The following is a 25,871-nucleotide window of genomic DNA, read 5'->3' on the forward strand; positions in this document are numbered from 1 at the left end:
AGAGGTTGGAAGTCCATGTATTAAATACAACATACGAATACCCGTATGGCGGCACTCTCGGTAGTAGTACAAAGAAAATACGTCGAACAACAAGACGCGAGGGTAAGCCACTTGCTAAGCGATAAAACCAACAGTGAATAGAGGGCGCGGGTAGCTATAAGGGCGAAGAATAAATAAAAGGCAAGAAACGTTGAAGTCAGTGCAATGTCTCAAACCACAACGAAACGTGCCTTTGTGTAAACCAAAACTCGCTGTAAACGTAACCCGTATCCAGAAACCGAACAATCTACCAAGCCTCGGGCATGGGCGCAAAGTTGCCAGGCCACCCGCTCGTGCGATTCAAATTCATGAAGATGCCATCTGAGCCGTTCACAGGCAATCCAAGATCCGTCAGACTCTGCAACCACGAATTACACGCACAGACACACAAAGAGAAAGGGAGAAGAGCGAGGAAGAGAGCGGGGAAGAGAGCGAGGGAGAGAGAAATTTCAGCACGCACCACACGGAAGCACAGAAACCGGACGGAAACGCACCTGCTCCTGAAGCCAGAGCGGGATATCGGAGGGGCTGAAATTCGCAGGGCTGCCATGTCCTTGGTTGGACCAGGGGAATCCGAGCTCTTCGAGCGTGAAGGGCGGCTGGACGCCGGTCGGATCGATAAAAGACGGCGGCGGAAGTACCATCGATTCTGTCTGGTGGGGACCAGGGCCCATGCTCGGGATAGGTGTGGTGGTGCCCGTGGTGAGCCCGACTTTGCGCCGCAGGTTGACGAGCATGATGCGCAGGGTGAGGGCATACCTAGCGATATCATAGCGAAAACAGTTCAGTGCCATGTACCGAGTATTAAGATTTAACACAATTGTTTACCGCTCAGCTGCGACTTCGGAGAGCAGTTGCGCGAGCTGCTCAACTTGCGCGGTGATCGCACCAAGGTCGAGTTCCGACGGGAATAGGTTTGCCATCTTGAGAAGAAAGAGCCCTGAGAACGCCGCGGTGACTAGGCTGTCGTGGACTGCGTAGCGAAGGGCGGCACTGCGCATGCAAGCAGTCGGTTAGGCGTGCACTGTGTAAGGTCGATAATGCATATACCGATATTCTGAAGAGTTTAGGAATGTTGAGAGGCAGTTCGTGGCAGCGTCTTTTGCCTGGAACGCCAGCTCCCGCTGTTCGAAGGGCATCTTGTCCCATGACACGCCGCGCAATGCAACGCAGACGAGCCAAAGCTTGGCATAGTGCAGCTCACCAGCGAGAATCTTTCTCAGTAGAGAATCGCCGTCCATGGTTTGTTCTACATGACAGCTTCAGCGTCACCTCGGACATAGTGTGACCACAATAGAGAGGATACGGACGGTGTAACTCATCGCTTTCGTGCCACCACTTATCCAGCGCTACATTGGCACGACGTATGAACGCCAGCGTATTGTGGTTGACCTGTCCGTCCATGGGGGACAGGGTCTCGTATATTTGGGCTGCGATTGAATCCGTAAGGCCGGTGCGTCATTGACGATGTCACAAAAATTCTATCAGACGACTCACTCTTCTGCGCGATAAGCTCGACCAGCGCGACCAGCCGAACGTCAGTGGGAGACGCCATGGGATGTCTCAAGAGGACACGGCAGTGTCTGATCGAGTTCTCATCGCGAAGAACAATAGGCCGGCCAGTTCCAAGGCTCATCCTATCGCGCGAACGATAGTCGGCTGTTATTCGGTAAAAGGGACAAGTAGTGGTCGAACATACTGGTGGTCAAACCAATACAAGCACAGCCAGATTCTAGACGAGACTACCAAGTCCCTCTCTTCTTCTTCGGAACGTTTTTTGCCTCCATCATCCGCCAATTTCTCGAGCGCACGATGCAGCCCCAAGTCGAGGGCCATGCGCATAGCATGACCGCTGGGTAACCAGCCATTCGTGCTCCATGCGGCCAACAGCAGCATTCCTAGGATTTCCACCGCTGATAAGCTCATATAGAATAGACTATATATGTTAGGGTAGAGTACCTTGGACAGCCTCTTTCCGGACGACGGGGCCAAAGAGCGAGGAGCGGGCTATGCCCTGTGCTTCTTCCAAGGCTGTATAGAACGTTGGCCCAGGAGGATTGTTACCACTCCTGATTTTGCCTGCAACCGCGAGGATTGCGTCGAACGTCCATGGTGTGCGTTCCATGAGCCCTTCATATGTGTCATATGAAGGATCAAAGAGGGGGATGAAGAGATGACATCCAGAGAAAAAGCTGCCGTTACTTGGTGAGTGGCAGGTGCATGAATCGGGTGAAGAAGCTTACATATGGAACAACTCCCTTGCCTCGCTATCTGACACGAGACCCTTGGTAAAAGCAGATTCATCAACACGAGGCGACGCCGTATTTATGTTGACTGACCTTCTCAACAACGTGAGGGAATGCGTTGCGAGGTATGGGTTCAGCCCTCTTGCGCTTTTTGACTCTATGAGACCATGATGAGTTTGTGATAATTTTGGATATATTGGTAACTACCTCGGTGGAGAGAAGGAAGGTACGGCGGCGGCCTCTGCAGCAGCATTGGCGAGGCCTTGGAGAGCCTCGATCGGAGCGTTCAGAGTTGATCGGGGTAGAGTGTCTTCAGACTCGTCGTCTGATGATGGAGCCGTGCTCGGGACAATGCCGTAAGTTGCATACTTGTGAGGCTGGCAACGTGGACGTGAGGTGGCTATGACTAATGGGACTATGATTCAAACACGAACCGGAGGCGCGAACCCAGGAAGGGGGGGAAACGTTCGCTGACTGCTCACGCGCTGATCCGAGGACGGCATCGATTCGTAGGGATCGAGGCCAGTGCGTGTGCCAGAGATGTTCGTGACGTATCCTGGGCCATCACGGAGGCCAACGGGGTACTGGGGCGGTTGCATGACCCCCATGTTGGCCTGCGACTGACTCTGGATGGCGGCTAAAATGCGGTCGAGAGAAGATTGCATGCCTATCATTTGGCTTTGCATGACCTAGGCGAGCGTCTTCTGAGATAGGAACACCGGTGGAGGAAGAAAGAAGGACTGACGACGTATTGACCTTCGAGGCGAGATAGCCGCCTGTAGCCGCCAGCGAGGGATGAGCGGCGGGTGGGGGGCGAGGATGCGGGAGGCAAACTCACTCAACGCTAGCGTTTGACATTGCCTGCGCATTTTTTTTCTCGGGTTTCTCAAAGACGCATTGTGTTCCGCTCAGTTGGCAGCGACGACAAGGAGCCTGGAGCACAGAGGGGGGTGAGGCCGGGCCGGGCGGTTTGGGCGGGGCTGCGCGGGACGGGATTGGAAGACTGACCTCGCCTTCACACCTGTTCTTTCCCTTGCGACAGGCAGTGCAGGCCCGGGCCCCTCTCTTAGGTATGTGCATCGCGGTGGGCGTAAGGCCCGCCGAGGTGTCCTGGGGCGATTGGGCCATAGCGCCGTTTGCGGTGGAGATGGAGAGGCTAGTTCTTCGGCGCTTGGCGGGCACTTCTGAGCTGTTGGACACCGATGTGGCTGGTGACAAGGACATGGAGGAGCACGGCGGGGCCGTTGAGGGCGAAGAGGGGGGGACTGGCCAGTGGGAACTTTGAGAGCGGGGACAGGCTCGACGGCGTTTCGTTATTTGTCACTGCCGTATGCTCGAGGAATCACTTGACCCCGCAAAAGCCATCATTCCCTGCGAACATCGTCCACCGCGAACCCTCCCCCGCTTCTCTCTTACGTCCCTCGCCCCGTCTTGCTCGACACCTCCTCGCCATCAGATTCCCTCTCTTTGGCCTTTCCGTCCATCTGTGCCCGTCGTGCACCGCAATTGTGCGCATACACCCCATTGCTCACGCACCAGCTCGTCGTGATGCCGGGCGCAAGACACTCCCTCGCCTCTTCCTCTATGAAAGCTTCTTTTCCCTCGCTCACTGACACCCCCGCCCGAAACTTTACAGGCCATTTCCAGCCGGAACCGAAAGAAATCGGATGAACGGGTCGACTTTCCTTGTTCGCCACGCGAAAACCTTGTATCGATAATACCCTACCTTCGCTCTCCGTAAGGAGATCGCTGTTCTTTCGAACTGTCAGGCATCCTGTAATTTGTCATATCTAAACCCACCCCTGGCCCATTGAATCCGAAAACGCCAGGGTCACGCGGATGAAAACAAAATCGCCATGTCTCTTTCTCTCCAGTTGGCTCCCTTCGACCCCACCGCCCTGGCACCGACTTTGCCTCGACTCACTGAATATACATCTCTGAGTTCTCCGTGCTACTCTCTCTGAGTCCGGCTCGACGAACGGCCGCCAACCTCGTTAACGCATTGACTCATGAGGGTCACTTCCGATGTCTCTAATACATCTCAAGTCTTAGGATCGACCATCGCTGCAACGCTGCCGGCCTCCGAGATCAAGACACTCACGAGACCGATTCAATATAACGACATCATCGTCTCGTTGGAAACGCTTCAAAGCTTTCATTGTGCTCACCATCAGCCGACTTTCGGAATGTCAATGGACCTCCTGCCCCAGTATGTAATTTTCTCACCGCGACGGTGCCAATCCTCGGTGACAATCAATTGTTATACCGATTATTGATCTCACAGCCGTTTGAAGAACGCCAAGCCCTCTGCATGAGCTTCAGCATGGTTCAATGGCCTTTTAAGCCCGTGGATCTTTACCGTACCATTGTTCTGATGTTCGTAGACGATTGGCTTGGATGTCAGGTACTTGTTACCCTCATCAGATAATCATGAACGCGTTTGCGGCGCATAGTGTAGCTCAAGACGCGTCCCGTAGCGGTCACGCGTCGACTGGAGGGCGCAGCTGCCACCCCACATCTTTGACTCTTTACCCCTTTCATCTATATCTGCTTTCCAGACGTCAGGAATCATGACAAGCACAAATTCGGAAGAGAAACAGCCGAATTGGAAGTGTCAATCTCGCACGCTCAGGATTTGCCACTGGTGCACGAAGAACAAGGAGCCAGGGGTAAAGCCTCTTCAGGCCTGCTCACGATGCAAAGAGGTCGGAATCGCTCGTTCCTGCCCGCTGATGGACTGACAGTAGTGTGCGGAGTCACTCCCAAGTGATATACTGCGTCAGTAATAAACATGCTTTCAATGTGGGCCGTCATTCGTAACGGAAATACCGGTTTTTTTTAGAGAAAGCAGTGTCAGGTCGCTAGTTGGCCTTTCCACAAGGTAAGCCGCGCACACGGGAGTGTTGTTCATCCATTAGCCTCCTCAAACTGCAGCGCTCTATCTAGACTGCGTGCAAAGCCTCGGCGGAATTCAAGCAATCTGTGGCCGGGAGCCCAGAACTCGCGCAGAGCATCGGCATCTTCAAAAATGGTGCGGCACAGTCGCGCCTTTTGCGTCTCCTGACCACTTCTGCACCATATCCGCTCACATGCCCCCGTCTTGACCGCGCCCAGGCATGCCTCCCACGTTGACCTTCTGCGCCATGCGGCCGTCTGCGCACTCGACCTCGGCAACACGCCCGCGAACGCGGACACGAAGCTGCTTCTCATCCAGTTCGAGCTCAAGCTCAACCACGCGGAATTGCCCTATCAGGACAAATACTTTCCCGTCGGCGGGTTCGACCTCACCATGGAGGCCCGCTCGATGCTCGGCGGGATGCCGAACGGGATTCAGCTGCTCGAGCAGAGCAAGGAGAATCACGAGTACATGAAGAAGAAGGGTGAGCTCGGAATCGCGACGTTGTTGTTGATGGCGCATAAGATGGTCTATCTCACTAGAGTTGTGTTGCCTTCGCAAGAGACTGCACGAACCATGCAGAGCGTCGACGATTGGGGCAGGATTGGGCGAGTAATCATATGCTTAGTAGGACAACGAGACAATGTGTTGACCTTGCTTTGAACTGTCAGGTTAATACGCTTGCCCAGAGGCTGGAGATATCTATCACAGACAAGCAATCGCCTTCGAACCCCGCGCCCATGTCTAAGCCGTTGGGTCACATTTTTCTAAATGCTGCGGGTTGATGCTAACGGACGATAGCATGAGATTCTCACACATTTGTCAAGTTGCCGGCCGCCATAATCGATCAACTAGCTTTTACGCAGGGTCCACTGATTCGGGAAGTGTATGGTATGGCTACATACAAAAGCGCTCTTGTGAGTGTCGACCCCGTTTGAGGCGTCCCCGGAAAGCCTAACAGATATCCTCATAATCGTCACTGACCCCAAGGTACTTACGGACTTCCTCGGCCTCAACGCCGTTTTGTCTCGTGAAGTGTGCTAGCAAGATGCTGTAATTGTCTGCGCAGCAAGAGTAACAAACGAGATGGGCATCCCCCGTCGTGACTCACATCGAGTTCAATAGAAGGCTCACCTGTCCAGCGCACGGCAGCCTCCTTCGCCAACGTAACCGCCCTCTTCTTCTCTTCGACCTTGGTCGGATCGCACGCGCCGTATGCTTGCAGCTCCGTCTCCAGCTCGGCGGCTTGCTGCTTCAGAGCTGACAGCTTGGCCAGCGAAGACGTCCGCTCAGCCTGAATCGCGCATTTTGTGCTCAGTTCTCGCGCGTCAAGTCGGAGTATGCTCACGCTTTCGATTCTCGCGGCGTGCTCAGTCTTCATGTTCTCCTCCGTGTCCGCAATTTGCTTCTGATGATTCTTTTCGGCTTCCTTCGCCGCGTCGAGTCGGTTCTGCATCTACGGTCGAACGGGGGTCGCGTCTGAAATTCACAAAGGGATAAATAGGATGGGGGGACATACGATCGTCCCCCGCTGCGACGGGAAGCTCCAGAAGACTGCCGGTGATCGGACGGGTGCATATATGCGCATAGCTCCGTAAGCATCCCAACAAACCACACACCGTCGATGCGCCGCAGGGAGCCAGACGCACAATTGGATGAGCCGACTTTGTCTGTCTGCACCAGGCCGTCGTCCACGAGGGACTGCAGCACTTCTTTCACCGACTGCGAGACTGCCACCGGCTCGGATCAGCCCTGAACGCGTGCGGACTCGCGAGTCGGGCGGGACGTGCCTATGCCCTTCATCTTTGGCCCGAGCTTCTCCAGCTCCTTCAGCTGCGTGAAAGGTCAGTATGCTCGTTCGGGGCGGAACACCGTATCCAATGGGGATGGACCTGAAAGAAGTCTTTCTGGGTGAGCGGTCGGCGGCCCTCTGTTAGGATGTGTCTGATTGAGAATGCAAAGAGCCGTGGACTCACTGTCTCGTGAAAGATCTCCACAAGCTTCACCCTCTTTTCCTCAGCGGAGAGACCTCGAGGAGCCTGCAAGCGAGATGTTAGTTCAATGACCTCCACACGAGGGCCTCCGCAACTTCCCATTTTTTTCTGTCAAGCAAAGATCGCGCTGTTTGCGCTAGGCCGTGTGCAAAAGAGTCGTGGATGCGTGGAGTCTCAGGAGAAGATGACACCGCACGAGAGCGCGTCGAAGTCCTCGACGCGCCCAAACACGCGACCAGATCAATCCAGTCTCGTGACCGAGACCGAGGCCGAGATTGATTTCATCCATCGCGAGCCCACCCATATCGCGACGAAGTATGAATCCATGAATTATGCAGAGGCAAGTCTATGCAAAACAGCGGATTCTAGTGTATACAAGGTGCGAGGAAAGAGCGGAAGGCGCGACGACGGCGTCCGTCAAAGTGAGAGAGAGAAAGATGTGCGAGAAGGGATGAGGGGATGCATGTACCGACAAGTCCGGGATGAATTCAGGAGAAGAGAACGAGAGGGATGAGAGGAGCGAGGGAGAGACAGAGAAAAGGAGACGAGAAGGACTGGTAGGTGGTTGTGAACAGAGCGCGAGCGATTAGTCCTGGTGATAAAGCGAGAGGACCGACCCGTGGAGGGCAGGGTAATCAAGAACGTAAAGAAGGAACGAACGCCAGCCGAAGCTCAATCCACAACGCCAACAAAGCCCAATGAAGTGAAACCATAAATAAATAAACGACAGCAGAGGAGCAGACAGCCGTGGCAGACCCAGCGCTCGCAGATCACCGCAACAGATCGATGTTCTGGTCGTTCGACGGATACCGGTACGCGACGAACTCGGGCGCCTGGTCGACCAGTTGGTCGATGTTCTTCCGCGCCGGCGCCGACACCGACATCGACATCCGCGGGAAGGACGGCGGGCCACCGCTCGCGTGACCCGACCCAGAGCTGCCCATCTCGTTCATCAACGCCTCGTGCCGCGCCTCCGAGCCCGACGAGCGCGTGACCGGGAACTCGACGCCCAGGATCGCCTCCCGCTCGCGCTCCTTCTCCTGCTGCGCGTGGCTTGACTTCTTCCCCAGCAGCGTCGCGAACCCAAACTTGCTCCTCCTCTTCGCCGGGGTCTGCTGGTTGTGTTTTGAGCCATCCAACGGACCCATCGACCGGGCGGCCCCGAACTCGTTGTACGCCGCGTCCTGTCCCCGGTCGCCGACGTATGCGCCTCCACCGCCCGAGCCCCGCTTCTCGGGCACCGTCCGGTATGCCCCGCTCGGGTGCGAGTTCAGTCCGTTGAAGGACTGCCGCCTGTGGTCCACCTGATGGAACGGCGCCTGCGGCGCCAGCAGCCCGTGCGCCTGCTGTTCCGTGACCTGACGAGGGTCGTACGTGAACAGCGTCCGCGGCCTCGGCTCGAGCTGGGTTTGGATGTTGAGCCGCGAGGTCGACTCTCCAGGCAGCGGAGGGAGCGACTTCTCTCGCCACGCCATCGCCGACATGGGACGAATGTTCGCCATGGAAGGAAGTCGGGGCACGGGCGGCGCGAACGCTGGGTTCGTGAAGTTCAACGACGACCGCTGGCGCATATCCGGTTCGGACGTGACGGGGTGGACGTTTCGCGTGGACTGCGTCTGTGCCACAGGCTCTTCCTCGGGTACCGTTGAAGGATGCTCTACGTCCATGTCCAAGTGAACGCTGTTCTTTCGCCCGTCGCTTCCGGCTACATCGGAGGCGCCGAGCGGGCGAGAGGACGTGGGAGAGGGCAAGAGGCTGGATGGGGCAGTGGGAGGGGACAGACCAGGTGATGACAAAGGATAATTAGGGGACGCGGAAGAGGGGAGCGAAGGGGTGGAGACGTGCCGTAGGGCAGACCCGCCGTGTTCGCCGGAGCTGCGGTTGACGAGATAAGAGAGGGGTGGGGGAGGGGCTAGGGGGATGTCGTCGTCGTGCACGCGGTCGAGAGACCGTGAGCGGGACTGTGCATTACTGAGATGTGTGGTGTTCTTTGATGAAGTGCCAGTGACCAGCCTCCATATTTTCGCAATGCCAGACTTTTTCTTCTTTGGCTTTTCCTCAACTTTTTCCTCCACACCACGTTGCGGCGCCAGGACGGTGCTATGTCTCCATCCACGTAGCGAGGGTGCGTTGCTGCCAATATCTATATGCGAAGGATGTTGCCGGGCGTTTTCTCGTTGGAGTGCAACGCTGCAAAACGAGTATTAGCAGTGTGCCACGGAAAGAGCAAGGATAGAAAAATGACGCACTGCATGTCGACCATGCTCCCGGAGAAGCCCGAAGGTGCCAAGCTGTCCTGGCTCCTCCAGCCCGAGCTCAGGTTCCTCATCCCAAAGAACCTCGTCCTCCGGTTCGGCGACGACGCCCCGAGGCTCTGCACCTCGGTGATGGACGCCGTCGAATAACCCTGCGGTATCGACTGCGGTGCAAAATCCGTCAACGCACTCGGCGGGCGGTTCGAGAGTGACTGCGAGTAGCGGTTCGGCGAGATCCCGAGGTGGAACCCGCTGTCTGTGTGCGGCACGGGGCTGTTGACGGAGTATAGAGATGCGACGTCGATGCCCGACCCGCGAGAGGACTTGCGCGCGCGCCGCTTGCCCTCGCGGCGCTTCCGCTCGCGCTCCTCGCGCTCCTCCCGTTTCACGTCGACGTGCTCGACGATCATGCCATTCTCGAGCAGCGTGACCTCGCGAGAGTGAGCGTTGATCACGCCGCCGCTCATCAATGTCGACGAGCGCGGGGCTTTAATGCGCACACCACCTGTGTCGTCGACAGGCGCGGCGCTGCTGCCGAGATCGTACGCCGAGCGCCGCAGCTGCGAGTACGTGTCCCGCATGCGATCGTCTAGCTGCCGCGACTCCTGCATTGCGCGTGCATGGGCAAGGGCTTCGGCCTCAAGCAGCGTTCGCTGAGACTTGAGATACTTGTCCAAAGTCTGCCGCTTCGACGCCAGCTCCTTGGGGTTCTATCAAGCCCGCAAAGTTATTTCAGAGTTTATGTCGAGGGGAGGCGCGGTGGACGTACCAAGCTCAACCACAGCTTCAAGTTTGGCTCCGTCAACCGCCCGCCTCTCGCGCGCGGGCGATTCGGATTTTCGGGCGCGATGCCCTCCTCCTCCTCCTCGAGTTCCTTGTGCAGGAGCTCCTCGTACGCTGCGTCGCTGTCACGCTCCCAAATTCCTGGGCTCGTCACGTCCACGTCCGCCATGTCCTGGTCGCGCATCGCACACTCCACGCAGACCTCTTCCATTGGGTTCGGAGGGCTCGGCGAGAAGACAGGATTGATCGGGTTTGGTGCAGAAGCAGGGGTGATATAAGTGGGCTGTTGGGCGGGGGCGCGGAGCTTGGGAGAGACAGGAATGGCGATGGGCTTTGGGGTGGAATAGGAGGGGGAGGCCATGGCGGACGCAGCAAAGCCTGTTGCGCTCTGGCCGGCGGCTGTGCCTGTCGCTGGTCCGAGGGCGCCCGGGGAGAAATACGAGTGACGGGCGATTGGAGGGACGAGGGAGCTTTGCTGGGACTCGCGAGGCGGGGGCTGCCACGTTGTGCGCTGAGGTGCCTGGGTGGAGATCTGGGTCCTCTGCGGATTGGAGGCGATCGTGGAGGGCTGCTGCGAGGCCTGCGACTTTGAGTCGGCAGGTGGCTTGGTGTTGGCGTCGGTGGAGTCGGCGGAGGAGGGGAAGAGCTGGAAGCTGTCGGTGAGGCTGTAGTGTTCGACGGCGTGGGCGCGCAGAGGGACACCCTGGGGGTATAGAGAGCGGGGGCTCTCGCTCATCGGCCTTTGTTGCTCCTGCGTCGGATCGCTGGACACCCGTCGAGTGCTCTCCTGCGCCAACGATATGCCGGGTGCCGAGCTGCCTTCTTTGGATTGCGCATCGGGCTGTGGCTGAGAATCCAGGGTGGAGTGTTGGGCGTCGTCGGGGGTGATGTGCCTCGCAGGCGCGTAGGGATTGGGCGGGAGCGGTGACTGGGCATGTGTGGGAGTGGCAAGGGACGGATAGCGGGTGTCTTTGAGGTCGAGTTCTGTGATTGACAAGCCTCTGGGGAAACGGTCGTGGAGGTTTGGAGCAAGCATGGTGAGGGAGGCTCTGTTGAGAGAAGACGGGGGGTCAGAGGTAGGCGAATGCAGGGCCATCGCCATCATAAGAGAGGCGTGGGCAGGATGGAGCGAGCGAGGACGATATGGACAGCGAAAAAAGAAAGGGCGGGTGGGTCGAGCAGGGGCACGGGGACGGAGGTGCGGGGTGCTTGGGAGGCAGAGCTGGAAGCGTCGACGGGCTCGAGTCGTTGGTCGTCGACTCAAACTCGGCCATCACTTCCCCACCTTCCATTACGTAACATCCCCTGTCTCTTTCACGCTCTTGTCCTCCCCTCCGATCTCCCAACACACACACAAGTGGAATGTATAAAATGGCTAATATATACAATGCAATGCATCTCCAATCTACCGTGTCCCCTCCGCCGACTTCAGCTACTTGCGGTACCTGGACAGCGCCCAACGTCAGCCTTGAGACCGCCGATGATTGATTGCAGTCGATACTCACCACATCACATTCTTCCTGCTCCGTCTCATCTTGCGCTGCAGCTGGAGCATGCCGTACAGCAGGGCTTCCGCCGTGGGCGGGCATCCCGGCACGTAGATATCGACAGGGACGATGCCTGGGTCCCGTCCATCCATCAGCCATACAGCGTATCTGACAGTCATCAATATGCAACGCACGATCACATCCGCGGACGACCGAGTACGAGTAGTGGTAGTAGCCACCACCGTTGGCGCACGAACCCATCGAGATGACCCAGCCTAGGGACAACGGTCAATCACGGCAGCGCTCGTGTCGAAACGGACACACGCACGGGGCTCAGGCATCTGGTCGTACACCTTTCGCAGCGCAGGCGCCATCTTGTTCGTGAGGGTACCCGCGACGATCATGATGTCCGACTGGCGAGGACTGGCACGGAACACAACCCCAAGACGATCCTGGTCGTACCGGGCGGCAGCCATGTGCATCATCTCGACGGCGCAGCACGCCAAACCTACGTGAATGATTCCTGAGCGCGACCCAAAAGCACGTTCGAAATTCCGTACCGAAGGTCATAGGCCACATAGAGCCTTGACGCGCCCAGTTCACCACCTTGTCGATCGTGGACAACACGTATTCTGGATGAGAAACGTTTAGCTCGTGTCTAACGAAAGCGGCGTGAAGCAGACACCGACCAGCCTTGTTGTTCGGGGTCTCCAGGCTCAGCTGATTCGATCCTCGCTTCGCAATTTGCGTGATGGGCTCGGTCGCAGAAGTGGATGAGGTAGGAATGGGGCCCTCGACGGAAGGAGAGCGCGCAGGTAGTGTGGTGTGCAACAAGCGGAACGCTGCCCCGACTATCAGCCAGGAACGACCGCATAGCAGAATCGCAGACGTACCCGCAACGCCCACTGGGGGACGAAGAGCTGCTCGCCGGCCTGCGCTAGCAGCTGCGCCTAAAGCTCAGCAAATGACACCGACGACTTTGTGGGCCATACGAACCTGATATTTTGAGAAAAAGCAGGGACATGACGCCGATGGGAGAGGATGGAGGAGGACGGTTATTAGCGAGCTGGCGGATGTTACGTCCGAAAGAATTCCCTCGCCGATGATTGGCCGGCCGTGGGGCGGATCGCTGGTCACGTGCCCGGCTCTCCCCGAACGCTGCCCCGGACGGGACGGGCCGAGTCCATACTTGCTTTCCCTCCGGAGATCGCAGTGTTGGACACTTGTGCACTTCCAATGTCCACGGTGGCGGAATCGCATATGGTCTGCGGCGTCAACGACGTCAAGATGGGTTGCTCGGCCCAATTCTAAAGTCAAACACGGTAGGATCCCGCATCAGACCTCGCGGCATCGCAGCGTGAATCGTCGTTCGCTTCACCTGCCCTTTGGTCACTTTGGCTCCCTTGGGTCATGGAACTCGTCGACAGTGAGCTTCTGTTCTTGAACACTCCACTCACTTTCACAGGTCCCATGCTCGATCCAAGGGGAATGCTGGGCCTTCCGGTGCTCTGCCTGTGGTACTCTGGCACTGCGGCACATACACGGCCCAAAGCGGCACTTCCCACCTGTCAGACACGGGTTGCGTCAGGATGCACGTCCCGTCCCGCAGCTCTCCCAAATGCATAAACAATCGAAAACCTTCATTCTCCCGTCGTTTTATGAACCGCTCCTTTCAACCGGGCGTGCTCCCCTTGCCGCCGTCCCTCTGCGTCTCCTCCCCGCCAGTCTCCTCTCCTCTCCCCCCTCTTCCTCCATCCGCAACGCATGTCTCCTGTGTTCCCCTACGCCTTCCATTCCGCCGTGACACCCTCTTCTTGTCTCTCGCCGCCCCCATTGATGCCCTCAATGACCATGGACACTGGCGACTACTCGTCTGATGACAACGAACCGGAGGCGCTTTACACGCCGTTGCAAGAGCAGGGGTATTCCGATTTACAGGAGCGTTCTGGCCATAAACCAGATCAAGCCGACTCGCTCGCCCATCTCTCCAACGCGCGACACCTACCACAACACCTGCTGGAGGCTCACGATCCCCACGCGTCCGGTTCAAAATATCAGAATATCAATGTACCAGACATATCACGCGCCCTTTCTTCGTTTTCTCCTGTATTCCATCCATCGGTTCAAGACGATCCCTCTGGGAATCACAAGCATACCACTCTCCCTCCGAATCTTGACGTAGAACCCTCCAATTATACTCTCGCTTCCTTTGACGTTGCGTCAGGCTCAAATATGCCGGTCTCCGCTTCAAACATCTCGCATGCACCTCCACACATGCCGAACACACAGAGCTTGTACTTTCTCGCGGAACCCCCTGTGCCACCTCACGAACGCTCCTTGACGTCTCCTTCAGGAGTAACCAGCTCTCGGCCTCGGCTTTTTCGGCCCGCCGCCTTTGAACGCACATACCCAACTAAAGGTTGCTTGTACTCTCACCGATTCCCCGCTGAGCACCATTTGAATGCATCGTTCGTCCAATCCTATCTGCTTGGGGATGAGCTTGGCGCTGGCGGGTACGGGTTTGTCATGACAGCGCACCATCGCCTCCAGGACTGTGAGGTCGCCGTCAAGTTTATCATCAAATCGAAAGTGCCGGAGCATGCGTGGATGGAGGACAAACATGGCAATCGCGTACCTACCGAGGCCCTACTTCTTGGCTTGTTGGATCATCAGAACATCGTAGGGTGTATTGATTTGTTTGAAGATCCGTTGTATTTCTATTTGGTAAGTCTCAGTCCCGTTGTGTGACCTTTGGCGTTCACAGCGGGCCACCCTGATATACCTGTCCTTGATAGGTACAAGAGTTGCATGGCACGCCTTGGGTGTCGAGGCGTGTTGGCAAAGGCCCATGCGAGCAGGCTACTGCGCCGAGCACTTCACAGGCTATATCGAGTTCATCGGCGACCACGCCAGCCCTAACGCCCTCACCATCAGAAGATTCGGATGTTCACTTTCCTCCCACCACTCCCCCTAACCTCTCGATCGAGGTAGACGAAGTGCACGATGCTGAAACGTCGCAGTTTGACGAGTTCAGCATACAGTCGCAACAAAGCATGTGCTCGGTCGATGATCTCCTCTCCGTATCCTGCTCGTCACCCTCGCTCTTATCTCCGGCCCTCCCTCCCCGGCCACACTTCATCCGTCGACCCTCACACGACCTATTTGAGTGCATAGAGCAGTCGCAGCACAAACGCCTCACGGAAGTGCAAGCGCGGTACATCTTCGCCCAAGTCGTCGACGTCGTGCACTATCTCGATAGCCAAGGCGTGACGCACTGCGACATCAAGGACGAGAACATCCTCGTCGACGCGCGCTTGCGGGTCAAGCTCGTCGACTTTGGGAGCGCCGTCGTCGTCGACCCCGCGCTCCCCCGGCCGTTCTACACGCTCTTCTTCGGGACGACGGCGTACGCGGCGTCGGAGGTGCTGCTGAAGAAGCCCTATCAGGCGCCGCCCGCGGAAATATGGACGCTCGGCGTGCTCCTGTCGTACCTCCTCACCGGGGCATCGCCGTTCCCGACGGAGCAAGACGCGGTGAAGGGTTGCGTCGTGCTCAGCGAGGCGGCAGGTGCGTGCGTGAGCATGGCCGCGCGCGCGCTCATGCTGAGGTGCCTGAACCCGGATCCCGAGGCGCGCGCGGACATTAAGGAGGTGAGGGACCACGTGTGGCTGAGGGGCGCGTTCGACTATGAATGCGAGACTGGCGGTATTGACGATTGATGCGCGCATTGGCTCCTTTTTTTTTCTCATCCTCATTCAACTAAACCTGGAAGATCGCTCTGCGCTGGCCGCTGCCTTATCATGACCTGCACCCGCTTTACATAGTGGATGGTGGGCTCTCGTTCGGACTCCTGTATTCCATCGTGTTCCTCTTTTTTGTTCCTCCGCAAGGTTTTTTTTATCACTCATGGTATATGGTCTGTTTGACGCATCCCACGGATTCCCTTTGCATCATTCCATATGTATAGTACGACACCCCAGCATTCCAGCATATTGTGTTCTCGTAGCCCTTGATACTTTTGTATTAATTCATCGAAATGTATCTCCCTGTTTTATTTGTACACGACGCGTGAGTCATTGCATAGTATATATACTCCCATTTACGTTTACGAAGTGCTTTTGAGAAAGACGATTAAGAAGAGTCTGTTTCAGGAACTTCTCCTATATCCTCGAACCACAACTGTACGATCGTGCCTCGTTAGAGGAACGGTTGAGTTGCTCAAAGCGTTTTGGGCGCACCTCGGGTTTCTCTCGGATGAATCTGGCCATGAGCTCCTTGCATGTATCATCATCTTGAACGATCACCTCGACCCCGTGGCTGCGAAGGAGATCCTCGCTGCCTCGGAAGTTGGCGTTCTCGCCGATGACGACGCGCGGGATGCCATACAGCAGGATCGCGCCTGTGCACATGCTACACGGGCTGCCCTAGTCCTCAGAGCCTGCAAGCTACTCGCCGTCGCGTGCGCACGCTCACCTTAGGGTCGTATACTATCCCCTCGCGCACCAAGATGAGCTATCATTGCGGTCCTGCGGAGGCAAGGTGCGCCGCACTCACCAATGTGCAATTCTTGTACGCTAGGGCCTTGAGCCGCCCCGCGTTCTCCAGCGCCGAGATCTCCGCGTGGAGGGTCGGAGAGTCTCTCTGAACGCGCATGTTATGCCCCCTGCCTAATGGAGATGCGGTGACTGCTCGAGAGTCGGAGACGTCGAGGGTTTGGAAGAGGGCAGAGCCGATGGGGATGCCTCCCTCTGCGTAGCCGATCTGCGCTTCCTCGAGAGCGGCTCTGAGACCGTGGGCGTCCATTTGGTGCATGATTTATGGATGATGGTGATCGGACGCAACAAGTGATAAGGAAAGCCTTCCGGACCCCAGTGCTGGGTGAATTGCAGCTACTACACCTTCTATCTTGGGGCGCGAAACCGTCTCAGGTTCTGTTCGTCACCTTGCTCTGACCGCGCCCCAAACTGTGCAGTATCATGATTAGAACATCGACGGTTAACACGAATTGTCAATCATTTTATTGACTCGGAAGAAGTGGTACAGTGTCAGAGAACGGAAGCATCAGGCGCATTGTGGCGGCTATCGGCAACAAGCGTATCGGGAAACTCCGCTAGGGCGAACTCAATACTCCTAATTTCGTACCGCCGTCGCCGTCAACAACGCCCTCAAGAACAAGATGAAGTTCAACCCTGGTTAGTTCATGTCCCTAATCGCCGCTGGAGTTCTTTTCTGGACGTCTGGATCGAAAAAACCGCACCTTGAGGGGTGAATTATGGATGGATGGAGAAATGGCTGCGCGGATGACTATGGGGAATCCATGTTGGGTGGAATGCGAGTATCGAGTTGCTGGTGTGCTGATGATATTATTGTTCAATCCACATAGACGTCTCCTCCTCCCGGCGCAAGTCGCGCAAGGCGCACTTCTCTGCCCCTTCCTCCGTCCGCCGCAAGATCATGTCCTCCTCGCTCTCCAAGGAGCTCCGCACCAAACACAATGTTTGTTCCTCATAATTCCCCTCGCCAATTGCATGCTCACGATCATACTGTGTATCAGGCCCGCTCCATCCCTATCCGGAAAGACGACGAGGTCCGGATCGTTCGCGGCAAGTACAAGGGTCGTGAGGGCAAGGTTTCCCAGGTCTACAGGAAGAAGTGGGTTATCCACGTCGACCGTGTGCAGCGCGACAAGGCGAACGGTTCGAGCATCCCCATCGGCATCCACCCAAGCAATGTTGTCATTATCAACATCAAGCTTGACAAGGACCGGTTCGCATATTATTTAGCTCGCGGCCCGAGCGGATTCTGATCCCACTTGTCTTGCAGGCGAGCAATCTTGGAGCGCAAGGATCGCTCAAAGTCAACAAAGGCTGCTGCCGAGGATGTCGAGATGGCAGAGGTGAGTCTAATTATCGTACAGACGATTACTTGCTGAGCAGGTATGAATATGACATAGTAAACCATTCTTTGGCGCCGCGTTGTCTTCATCCTTCCCTCCCCTTTCGCATGAGTACCCCAAAAGTTTTTCCATGTATCTATGCATACGGCCTCGCACATGATATGCCCCACGAGCAGCTTTCTGATGGAGATTAGACGGTCGCGTGTGCCAGTAAAACATCTTCCAACGGAGACGTTTTCGTGTAGGAGGGATTGAGTCGGAGGGCGTAAATCATAACACATGAGTGCAGCTGAGTACCATCGATATGCGGTGTGGCCTTCCAAGGTCCGGTTTTCTGCATTCGTTAATTCTGGGATGAAGTCTCATGTCTGCTACGACGGATAAAATTGTCAACGGACAACCACCCAATTTCCGATCCCTCCATTCTATCAGCATACACCATTCTATGCCATTTTTGCAAATATTGAAACCATGAAGAGAGTGAAGAGCGAACGGAGAGAATGCGAGAGAGTCAAAGAACGCCGTCCAGACACGAAGATGGCGCTGCCACAACAATTGAGCGGAGTCGCAAATTTGGCTGAGGCTGCTCTTCGACTCGACGGTCCTCTCAACTTCACTCCAGTTCTCCGTTACCCACCATCTTTTTTCTCTCACCAATGCTTGCCATGGAATCGCGAAAACGCCATAATTTAGAAGATCCAGGACCTCTACATCCAAAGAAACGTGCGCTGGCTAACGCTTTCGATTCTCCTGTTCACCTCAACGGCAATGTATCATCAACACCCACTCCCACCGCGGACGACGAACCAAAAGATCAGGATAGCCTTGAGGTGCGTTCCTACTCTCTTTACCTCTCGATCTTTGCCTTTTATCTTTCTCGAGTCGTGCTGGCCTTCTTCTGACACATGTTGGCACATTAGCAATTTCGCAAGGAGGCGATTTTTCGACGCATGCGGCACTATTCACGTGAGAACCAACGAAGCCAAGTGCGCATAGCAGAGCTGGAGCACAGAAAGACCTCGTACGAAGCCAGTCTTGCCGCGATAGAAGCGTGTTGGTCACAGGTGAATATGATGCTCTGTAGCGCGTTATCTATACGCTGAACGTCGAGGGTCACACCATAGCTAATCGACACGATTCGTTCTATATCTCCACCTGACAATGCTCTACCATTGAGCGAGAATAGTCACGGTTTGTCTTTCTCCTATACTTTTGTCCCTCTTACTCATTTCGCTAATGGTCAAGGTCTTAGACATCTTCGACCTTTCAAAGCAAGTCTCTTCCGATGCTGACCCACTTTTCGTTGAGGCACTCGAGAAGAAGGCGGAAGTCACACGTCAGCTGATCGCAGAGTTCGTACGGATGAGCGGGACCGTTCTGTCCCACGATGAGATGTACGAAAAGTATCAACAGTCACAGACAGAGGTGAGATCTTCACACCGGGTTATCTCCCTAGCGTTGACCGCAGCTTGTAGTGTTCCGCTCTTCGTTCAGAACTTGCTCTCACCCGCTCACAGCTCGCCGACTCGGCATCACAGTGCGACAAATACCACCTGGACCTTGTGACTGCCGAGAGCCGCCTCGATCGACTGCGAAGCCGGACCGTGCGTGCTGTCGAAAGACAAGCCTCGTCGCCCGCTGGAGTTGTCGAAGAAGTGGCAGTCGAAGAAGTGACCGAGGAAGTGGAGGGAGGAGAGAGCAGCGACATGGAGCCTAAGACGGGAGAAGATGGTGAGCCGAAGTCGGATGCGAAAGAGCAGCCGTCCCCTCCTTCAGTGAGTGGTCTGGTCAACCATTGGTGGGCGTTGCGAGTAACTTCTGATCCCTTGATTTGTCCGTCTAATTGCGCTCTAGGAGGTGTTTATTCCTAACGGAGTCACCATGCCTACGCTGGAGGGTTGGCAACAGTTGGCTGAGTTCCGTGAATCGGTAGTCCTCAACCTGCGCAAGGAAAATATCGGGTTGCAAGAAGATATTCGGAAGATGAGAGCGGAGGTAGGCGATCACTTGTCCGCAACATTCATGTCTGACCTCGTTTTTCTAGGCAATGGTTTTGGGAGAAAATATAGTGTCTAACTCCCATGTTTATCAGGCTCTTCGCACCTCTGCTTCCCAATTAGAGCTCATCAATCGAGAGTTGCGCGAGAAAATCCAGCAAGGCCAAAAACGGGAGGCCGACCTGCTCCAAAATCGCAGTCAATGGGAGGAAGAAGTGACTGTAGGTTTCGCGCCTGATTTCATCATCTTTCTCAATCTCATAGCTGCGCAGGCGAATCTGGAGCGGACGAAGGAAGATCTTCGTAACATGCTGGTGAGGCGTGACATTGAAAATGCAAGACTGCGCGAGCAGCGGGACCAAGCCGCTGCCGACGTACATGAGCGCAAGCAGAAGGAGCATTTTAGGCGACAGGCCCTTCAAGAATGCGAAGCGCTTGCTCAATCTCGTTCAGCAAGTTGACCGTTCCATCCTTCGCGTGGAACTAAAGCTCATACATGCGTTACCTGTAGGAACGACTGGCAGTGCTGCAATCTGAGGTCTCTCGACTCAAAGCTCTCATTGCAGCGCGGGCAGGGGACGCGGATCTCGCGGATTTCCTTTCCCAAGAGAAGGGTGAAGATATTACCTACGTCGACGATCTCAAGAAGCGACTGGAGTGCGTCTCAATCGTTATGTACGCCTGTATTAACGTTGATCAGATTTTTTTACGTTCTCAAGAGAGTCGAAGATTCGGGCCATGGCACTGGAAGAATCCCTCAGCCGCTGTCAGGGGGAGAATATCGAGGTCGCGCAGCATATACGGCGTGAAGCAGAGACGCGGGAGCAGCTAGCAGCAACGAAAAAGCTTCTCCAGCAGTATCAGTCAATATACGGCGAGTCCTCCAGCTTACCGCCGGAGATCACACATCTCTCAGAGCAGCTGAGAATTAAAGAAGAGGAAGTGACTCGATTGAGACTCCAGGAGACTCAGCGAGCCCAAGCAGAGGCACCGTTGTATGCGGAGCTGGATAAGCTATCCGCTGCATGGGAACAGCTGGATCGGCAGGTGAAGAGCAAAGTCTTTGACTTGACGGCCGCGGAAGATCGGATGGAGAAGGTCACCTTGGAGGTATGGAGATTCTTATTTGACGCGACTGTTGATCACGATCTTTCTTGCCATACAGAAAGCGAAGTCGGAGAACAAGTTCTATGCCGCGATGCGTGAAAAGGACGCTCTCGTCGCAGAGTCGAAGAACATGGCGCGGGTCATCGAGAAGCAAAGCAAGCTGGTGGAAAAGTTGACTAATTCAGAAAAAGAGCTCAATAAGGAGATAGTGAGTAACACATCATTCTGAATGCATTTGTACCACTGACTTGTTATGAAGATACACCTATTGCAAGAGCAAGCAACACGAAAGTTGACACTTGAGACTTGGCAAGTTACCTTCCAAGAAAATGAACGCATGATACAACTATGGCATGCGCGTGCAGAAGAAAAACACCTCCTAGTCTCTCAGGTATGTCACACACTCCATAGTATCTTTATTTTGTTTTTTTATTAGGACCTCCTCCTTTGTCGTAGATCAATAAGGTTTCCAAGACTCGAGAAGAGAGGTATGAGTTGACCAGGGAAGAACTGCGTACTGCCAATGAGCGGCTGCTGAAGGCTGAACTAGCGCTTGCCAGCTCAAAGGCTAAGCCGCTGACCGTTTCACAGAAGGAAGCAGCTTTGACGAAAGAAGTGGAGAATTGCATGGTACGTTGTAATTTAAGTCTGTCGTCGATTTCTTTAATCCGTCGAACACGATCACAGAAAATCCTCAAGTGTTCGATATGTCATTCGCACATGCGAGATACGGTTATCACAAAGTGCATGCATTCGTTCTGCAAATCGTGTGTTGATGATCGCATCTCGACACGACAGCGCAAATGCCCTGCATGTAATCTACAATTTGCCCAGTCGGAAGTGCAGCCGCTATATTTTCAGTAACCTTTCGCTCGATCTCTGTTTCTGGCGGGTACTTGTTGGTACCCCTCGTTGTTTATTCCTTCAGTTTGCGTTGAGTTGTTCTTTGTTGTTACTCTATACACCTGGTGCTCAGTTTGTTCCTTTCCCGTCCCAGTTGGTTTACACGCTCATGTTGATGTATCTCATCGTTCACTACAGTTGTTGCCGTGGCTTACCTGGCAGTGTCGTTCCTGCGATGATCATCGCTGCTCATCACTCTCACGCAGCGTTGAGCTTATTGGTTCTCATGACCTTCGCGGAAGCATGGTCAACACGATCAAGGGATGTTTAATCCCTCGAAGATGGCGTAAGTTGAGAGGAACATCCTATGAATTGAGCGAGCGCAAATAAATGATACTCCCATGATCCCAGAGTAAATTGCAGCCTTACTGTCAATGACCAGTTCAATCTTCTTGTATACCTTCTCTTACCAGAGATGCCTGGTTAGGTTGCGATGACATTAGGCAACTGCTTGAATATCTCTTCTACCTCCCATGCTCCTGCCCAGTACCGAACTTGACACTTGAGACCTTCCTTCTCGCCTTCCTTGGCAATGCGTTTTTCCAAGCCTCTATACTGACGGCAGAGGATCATATCTTGGCTGAAGATGGACATGCAAAGCGAGTCAGAACGCGTCATTGTATTAAAAGACACAGAACGGTACCTTCTCAGGCGGAGAATGGGGCAGAAATCGTTAGAGCCGTCGCCGACGTAAATTATCCGGTCGAAATCTGGTCGATGCCGCGCCAGGAATGCTTCAAGTTCGTCACCTGCAAGTATGAAATGTCAAACATCAAGATCGACCGTTGGCTGGTGCAACTGATGTGAGCGACCTTTGCACATGTTCGGGCTGCATCCGACTTTGCAGGAGTGCTGAGGGCCAGCGGGATCGACCCGGCGGCGAAGCTTGAGCAGGCCCGAAGGGTCCCATTCGGCGGGGTTGGTCACGATCTCAGTGAAGAGATCCTGAAGGCCCTTGGACTTCTCGCATACTCAGAAAGCAATTCGATAGGAGGATGGGATGATATGGCGCACCTGAAGAATAGTGGTGATGAAGACCGAGTTGGCGTTCGAGAGGCAGAAGAAGGTTGTAGCAGGCTTTGAAGCCGCCTTGACGGCCTTGACGCCGCGTACCATAGCAGGGTGCTTTGAAGGATCTATGTTTGAGCTTTGATGCAGGTGTAGACAGACAATTTTGCTCACGAAAGGCATGATCTTTAGCGCGCCTTCAATATCCTCCCTGGTCCCACCTCGTTCATGAAGCTCTCTTAGTGACTGAGCACTTTTGATAGAGATGAGAAATAGGATATGTGGAATACGTGACAGCCCTACATAAGATCTGTCCACTGAATTTCTTCCTTGAGTGTCTTCATCTTGCGACGAATGTCGGGAGCTAGGACCTCGAATATCCATCTATCCGTATCCTGATCAGCAAGAGACCTAGATGATGGTGGGTCTGGAGCGTGAGGTGATATTGTGGATGCAAAACTACCAGTCAAAGTCGAACACGATGAGCTGCCGTTCGATGTCTTTCGCCATTGTGGTCTAGTGAGAAACTGTGTCGGGATCCATAACGGGAAGGAGCACGGGCTTATCTAACAGAGTACGGACGCGTGGCGGCGCGAGCCACTCGAAAGCGTGAATGCCTCCCTCGACGCTCTGCTCAGCAAAGGCTTCCTACAAAAAATTGCCAGGCTTGCTCCAGCTCACTGCGTCGCACCTTCAATGGACTCAGGATGGAAAGAAGGCTCCATCAGTTCGCGTCGCTCATGTTGACGCCGCCTGTAAGCCTCCCCGCCATCTTCGCGTTCAACATTCAAACAATCACTCTTGCATTCTAGCTCTCTTCTCGAGCAAGGAGGGAGCCGCCCAAGTCAGGCTGAAGATCGGTCTTGTTGGTGATGATACAGGCCACAACTTCACCTTTACTTCTCCACAACCTGTCGCGCTTACGGAGCGCGAAGCTTTCAAACGCGAACTCACAACCATCATTGGGAGGAATCGTAGCATCCAGGACGCTGCCGCCCCCCAGGCGCCCGCTAGTGCATCTGTCACCCCTTCTGCAGTCTCCCTATCACGCCCAAAACTATTTCCGTCTTCTCACCCATCTAGTTCTCGCGCCGCGTCCGTGTCGAGTGACGCCCGTACTCCCGGGACTCCTATCAACGATCCTATCAACGATTTCCGTTTACGAAAGAAGGTCCTCGTGAATAATCCCGAACTTGCCGCGCTGCATCGCGAGCTGGTCATTACGGGCCAGATCACAGAAGCTGAGTTCTGGGATGGACGAGAAGTAATGTTGTTTGCTTTATCCTACATCATTGTGCAGTCTTTCATGCAACCGCTATTCTATATTAGCAACTTCTTCTCGCTCAAGCAGCGGCGGAGTCTCAGAAACGAGGGCGGCCTGGTCAGCTAGTCGACCCAAGACCGCAGACCGTAGACGGTGGCGAAATCAAGATCGTCGTCACGCCACAGTTGGTACACGACATTTTTGAAGAATACCCGGTTGTTGCCAAAGCCTATGACGAGAACGTTCCGAATAAAGTATATCTCCAGACTCTCATGCACTTCGCCAGCGATTTCTGACATGATGGTGCAGCTATCTGAGGCAGAGTTTTGGACACGATATTTCCAGTCGAAGCTTTTCAATTCTCACAGAGCATCCATCCGGTCAACAGCGACCCAGCATGTTGTCAAAGATGACCCCATTTTCGACAAATATCTGGAGAAACCAGATGATGGCACGTTCAGGACCTGCTCTGTAACATCGTCGTTGTGATGACACTTTACACAGAGTTGGAGCCTCGACGTCAGAGAGATGGTGATGTAGAGATGTTCCTAGATCTTGGGGCAACCAACGAAGATCATGGGGAGGTGGGCTTCCATTCTTGCCTTGTACCGGCGTCGAAGGCTTACTGTATCTGTAACAAAGGCTTGGAATGAGAAAGATATCACTATGCAAGCAGGAAAGCAAAGAGGTGCCCTGCCACTCATCCGAAAATTCAACGAGCATTCTGAGCGATTGCTCAAGTCAGCAATGTATACCTTCTCTCGACATCGCCTGCCAAGCATTTTCATATCTTTCGCAGGTCGGAAGGTCCTTCGGCAAAAAGAAGACGGATAGATTCTGCAGACGTCGCAGACGTGCGCACTCCTCCATCGTCCCATTCTCCATACTGTCATCTGATCCATGACCCAGCCTTGGAATTATTACTCACAAATAGATCTTCAAGACCTACACGATCCTAAAGCCTCAGCGGGTATCTTGTTAGAGATGAAAGACGGACACAGATACTTCGAGGGACGAACAGGAGTAACTAGTGCAGCTGAACAAGATGCACGGGCAGTAAGTCCATTTACACGACTTCCCGGTCTCGACGTGTGCGCATCAATTCCAGTCTGTAGACTTTTCAGCTGCTCTTCGAATGGCAAGGAACGATCTTCAAGAATGGAATAGGAACCTTGGGCAGGTCAGCACATCTCCGGAACGGAGAATCCATTCTGAGTTCACATCCCTGACACCGGGACACTTCTTGATTCAGTTGAAGATTGAGCGAAAATCAGGCGACGCAGCGCTGCTTTCAATGACTGAAAATGTAGCCACTCGTCTCGATGTTAAATCGCACAAAAGTAGTCCTTCTTTCTTTCGCCTTCTCTCAATGTGTTAAATACTGACTCGGCACAGACGACATCCCTGAAGACATTTTCAGTCAGATGCGCACCTGTCAAACGGCCGCCAACGAATTTCTACGACAATTTTGGTCCTCGATCTACCCGTCCGCGAACGAGCATCAGCTCGCGCCTGCTACGCCCGCACAGAAGAACGCCAAGGCCACGCGCATGGTGGGATACCTTGTCAAGACACCCCAAAAGGTCGACGCCATCGTGACTGCGGCCCACCGTGCAGGTGTAGATCGGAGCAAGATCACAGTCGTAAGCAGCACCTTCCGTCTCTGTCCTCGCGGGGCTGCATGGTGTCGGGCTGACGACGGCTGGCTGTTGGGGTCCTCAGGCGATGAAACCTGTGTTGGACGCCGTCGACAAGGCGCTGACATTCTGGAGCACACGCAAGGTCAAATGATGATGCATGGACTTCTCTTCGTTCGTTCTTCCAGCGAGTACGCATTGTTGACGTATCTTCATGCGCGAGGTTTTATGCCTATGCCTGCGATGACCTTAAAGTATATTACACACGTATCATCATATTTTGAAGAACACGGACTTTTGAAAGAAATGTTGCGCTTCGCCAAATATTCAGCACTTGCAATCGTCTAGTTCTCTACTTG

At 54.7% G+C, this 25,871-nt stretch overlaps 12 protein-coding genes across 12 annotated transcripts; 6 read left to right on the forward strand and 6 right to left on the reverse strand.

Annotated features, from left to right (window-relative positions):
• Positions 1-3: 3 nt before the first annotated feature.
• On the reverse strand, positions 4-3,509 carry HETIRDRAFT_476261 (uncharacterized protein; the record flags this gene model as incomplete). The annotated part of the gene is made up of 15 exons (XM_009549019.1): positions 4-397; positions 534-798; positions 868-1,032; positions 1,090-1,288; positions 1,350-1,469; positions 1,537-1,676; positions 1,739-1,937; positions 1,999-2,231; positions 2,283-2,323; positions 2,379-2,442; positions 2,493-2,662; positions 2,720-2,974; positions 3,031-3,061; positions 3,124-3,218; positions 3,294-3,509. 15 exons carry the CDS (start codon positions 3,507-3,509, stop codon positions 287-289), a joined length of 2,304 nt encoding a protein of 767 aa, XP_009547314.1. The 3' UTR covers positions 4-286.
• A 1,891-nt stretch (positions 3,510-5,400) lies between these two features.
• On the forward strand, positions 5,401-5,844 carry HETIRDRAFT_320820 (uncharacterized protein; the record flags this gene model as incomplete). Its single annotated transcript, XM_009549020.1, has 1 exon — positions 5,401-5,844. A coding segment is annotated over one exon (444 nt), but the record flags the coding sequence as incomplete, so codon positions are not given.
• A 291-nt stretch (positions 5,845-6,135) lies between these two features.
• Positions 6,136-7,464, reverse strand: HETIRDRAFT_452150 (uncharacterized protein; the record flags this gene model as incomplete). Its single annotated transcript, XM_009549021.1, has 7 exons — positions 6,136-6,242; positions 6,316-6,637; positions 6,701-6,735; positions 6,801-6,882; positions 6,940-7,014; positions 7,158-7,220; positions 7,372-7,464. The coding sequence occupies 7 exons, from the start codon at positions 7,462-7,464 to the stop codon at positions 6,136-6,138; spliced, it is 777 nt and encodes a 258-aa protein (XP_009547316.1).
• An 18-nt stretch (positions 7,465-7,482) lies between these two features.
• Positions 7,483-11,309, reverse strand: HETIRDRAFT_459344 (uncharacterized protein; the record flags this gene model as incomplete). Its single annotated transcript, XM_009549022.1, has 3 exons — positions 7,483-9,365; positions 9,425-10,140; positions 10,200-11,309. 3 exons carry the CDS (start codon positions 11,307-11,309, stop codon positions 7,946-7,948), a joined length of 3,246 nt encoding a protein of 1,081 aa, XP_009547317.1. The 3' UTR covers positions 7,483-7,945.
• Positions 11,310-11,645: 336 nt separating this feature from the next.
• HETIRDRAFT_459345 (uncharacterized protein) lies at positions 11,646-12,775 on the reverse strand (the record flags this gene model as incomplete). The annotated part of the gene is made up of 8 exons (XM_009549023.1): positions 12,697-12,775; positions 12,594-12,644; positions 12,390-12,542; positions 12,261-12,332; positions 12,029-12,208; positions 11,895-11,975; positions 11,719-11,833; positions 11,646-11,658 (listed from the first exon to the last, which is right to left on the reverse strand). The coding sequence occupies exons 1-8, from the start codon at positions 12,722-12,724 to the stop codon at positions 11,646-11,648; spliced, it is 693 nt and encodes a 230-aa protein (XP_009547318.1). The 5' UTR covers positions 12,725-12,775.
• Positions 12,776-14,199: 1,424 nt separating this feature from the next.
• On the forward strand, positions 14,200-15,374 carry HETIRDRAFT_246629 (uncharacterized protein; the record flags this gene model as incomplete). The annotated part of the gene is made up of 2 exons (XM_009549024.1): positions 14,200-14,424; positions 14,742-15,374. Coding segments are annotated over 2 exons (858 nt in total), but the record flags the coding sequence as incomplete, so codon positions are not given.
• A 457-nt stretch (positions 15,375-15,831) lies between these two features.
• Positions 15,832-16,512, reverse strand: HETIRDRAFT_46089 (uncharacterized protein; the record flags this gene model as incomplete). Its single annotated transcript, XM_009548645.1, has 4 exons — positions 15,832-15,879; positions 15,939-16,119; positions 16,174-16,187; positions 16,255-16,512. The coding sequence occupies 4 exons, from the start codon at positions 16,510-16,512 to the stop codon at positions 15,832-15,834; spliced, it is 501 nt and encodes a 166-aa protein (XP_009546940.1).
• A 336-nt stretch (positions 16,513-16,848) lies between these two features.
• HETIRDRAFT_385189 (uncharacterized protein) lies at positions 16,849-17,786 on the forward strand. The gene is made up of 5 exons (XM_009549025.1): positions 16,849-16,892; positions 17,084-17,196; positions 17,255-17,466; positions 17,524-17,596; positions 17,654-17,786. Exons 1-5 carry the CDS (start codon positions 16,877-16,879, stop codon positions 17,654-17,656), a joined length of 417 nt encoding a protein of 138 aa, XP_009547320.1. The 5' UTR covers positions 16,849-16,876; the 3' UTR covers positions 17,657-17,786.
• A 466-nt stretch (positions 17,787-18,252) lies between these two features.
• Positions 18,253-18,699, forward strand: HETIRDRAFT_320490 (uncharacterized protein; the record flags this gene model as incomplete). Its single annotated transcript, XM_009549026.1, has 2 exons — positions 18,253-18,426; positions 18,517-18,699. 2 exons carry the CDS (start codon positions 18,253-18,255, stop codon positions 18,697-18,699), a joined length of 357 nt encoding a protein of 118 aa, XP_009547321.1.
• A 652-nt stretch (positions 18,700-19,351) lies between these two features.
• On the forward strand, positions 19,352-21,769 carry HETIRDRAFT_476270 (uncharacterized protein). The gene is made up of 10 exons (XM_009549027.1): positions 19,352-19,371; positions 19,451-19,591; positions 19,641-19,814; positions 19,866-20,045; positions 20,105-20,250; positions 20,313-20,703; positions 20,759-20,908; positions 20,960-21,091; positions 21,157-21,330; positions 21,388-21,769. The coding sequence occupies exons 2-10, from the start codon at positions 19,478-19,480 to the stop codon at positions 21,562-21,564; spliced, it is 1,638 nt and encodes a 545-aa protein (XP_009547322.1). The 5' UTR covers positions 19,352-19,371; positions 19,451-19,477; the 3' UTR covers positions 21,565-21,769.
• A 257-nt stretch (positions 21,770-22,026) lies between these two features.
• HETIRDRAFT_418592 (uncharacterized protein) lies at positions 22,027-23,121 on the reverse strand (the record flags this gene model as incomplete). The annotated part of the gene is made up of 7 exons (XM_009549028.1): positions 22,027-22,183; positions 22,247-22,352; positions 22,416-22,563; positions 22,618-22,728; positions 22,786-22,864; positions 22,915-23,022; positions 23,075-23,121. 7 exons carry the CDS (start codon positions 23,119-23,121, stop codon positions 22,027-22,029), a joined length of 756 nt encoding a protein of 251 aa, XP_009547323.1.
• Positions 23,122-23,224: 103 nt separating this feature from the next.
• Positions 23,225-25,865, forward strand: HETIRDRAFT_61689 (uncharacterized protein; the record flags this gene model as incomplete). The annotated part of the gene is made up of 12 exons (XM_009548669.1): positions 23,225-23,366; positions 23,424-23,875; positions 23,941-24,129; positions 24,185-24,326; positions 24,380-24,459; positions 24,518-24,624; positions 24,675-24,720; positions 24,785-24,931; positions 24,984-25,055; positions 25,128-25,215; positions 25,271-25,518; positions 25,598-25,865. The coding sequence occupies 12 exons, from the start codon at positions 23,225-23,227 to the stop codon at positions 25,664-25,666; spliced, it is 1,782 nt and encodes a 593-aa protein (XP_009546964.1). The 3' UTR covers positions 25,667-25,865.
• Between the last annotated feature and the right edge of the window lie 6 nt (positions 25,866-25,871).

The sequence above is a fragment of the Heterobasidion irregulare genome (assembly GCF_000320585.1).
Source record: "Heterobasidion irregulare TC 32-1 unplaced genomic scaffold scaffold_06, whole genome shotgun sequence".
In the NCBI taxonomy this organism is placed as follows: Eukaryota; Fungi; Basidiomycota; class Agaricomycetes; order Russulales; family Bondarzewiaceae; genus Heterobasidion; species Heterobasidion irregulare.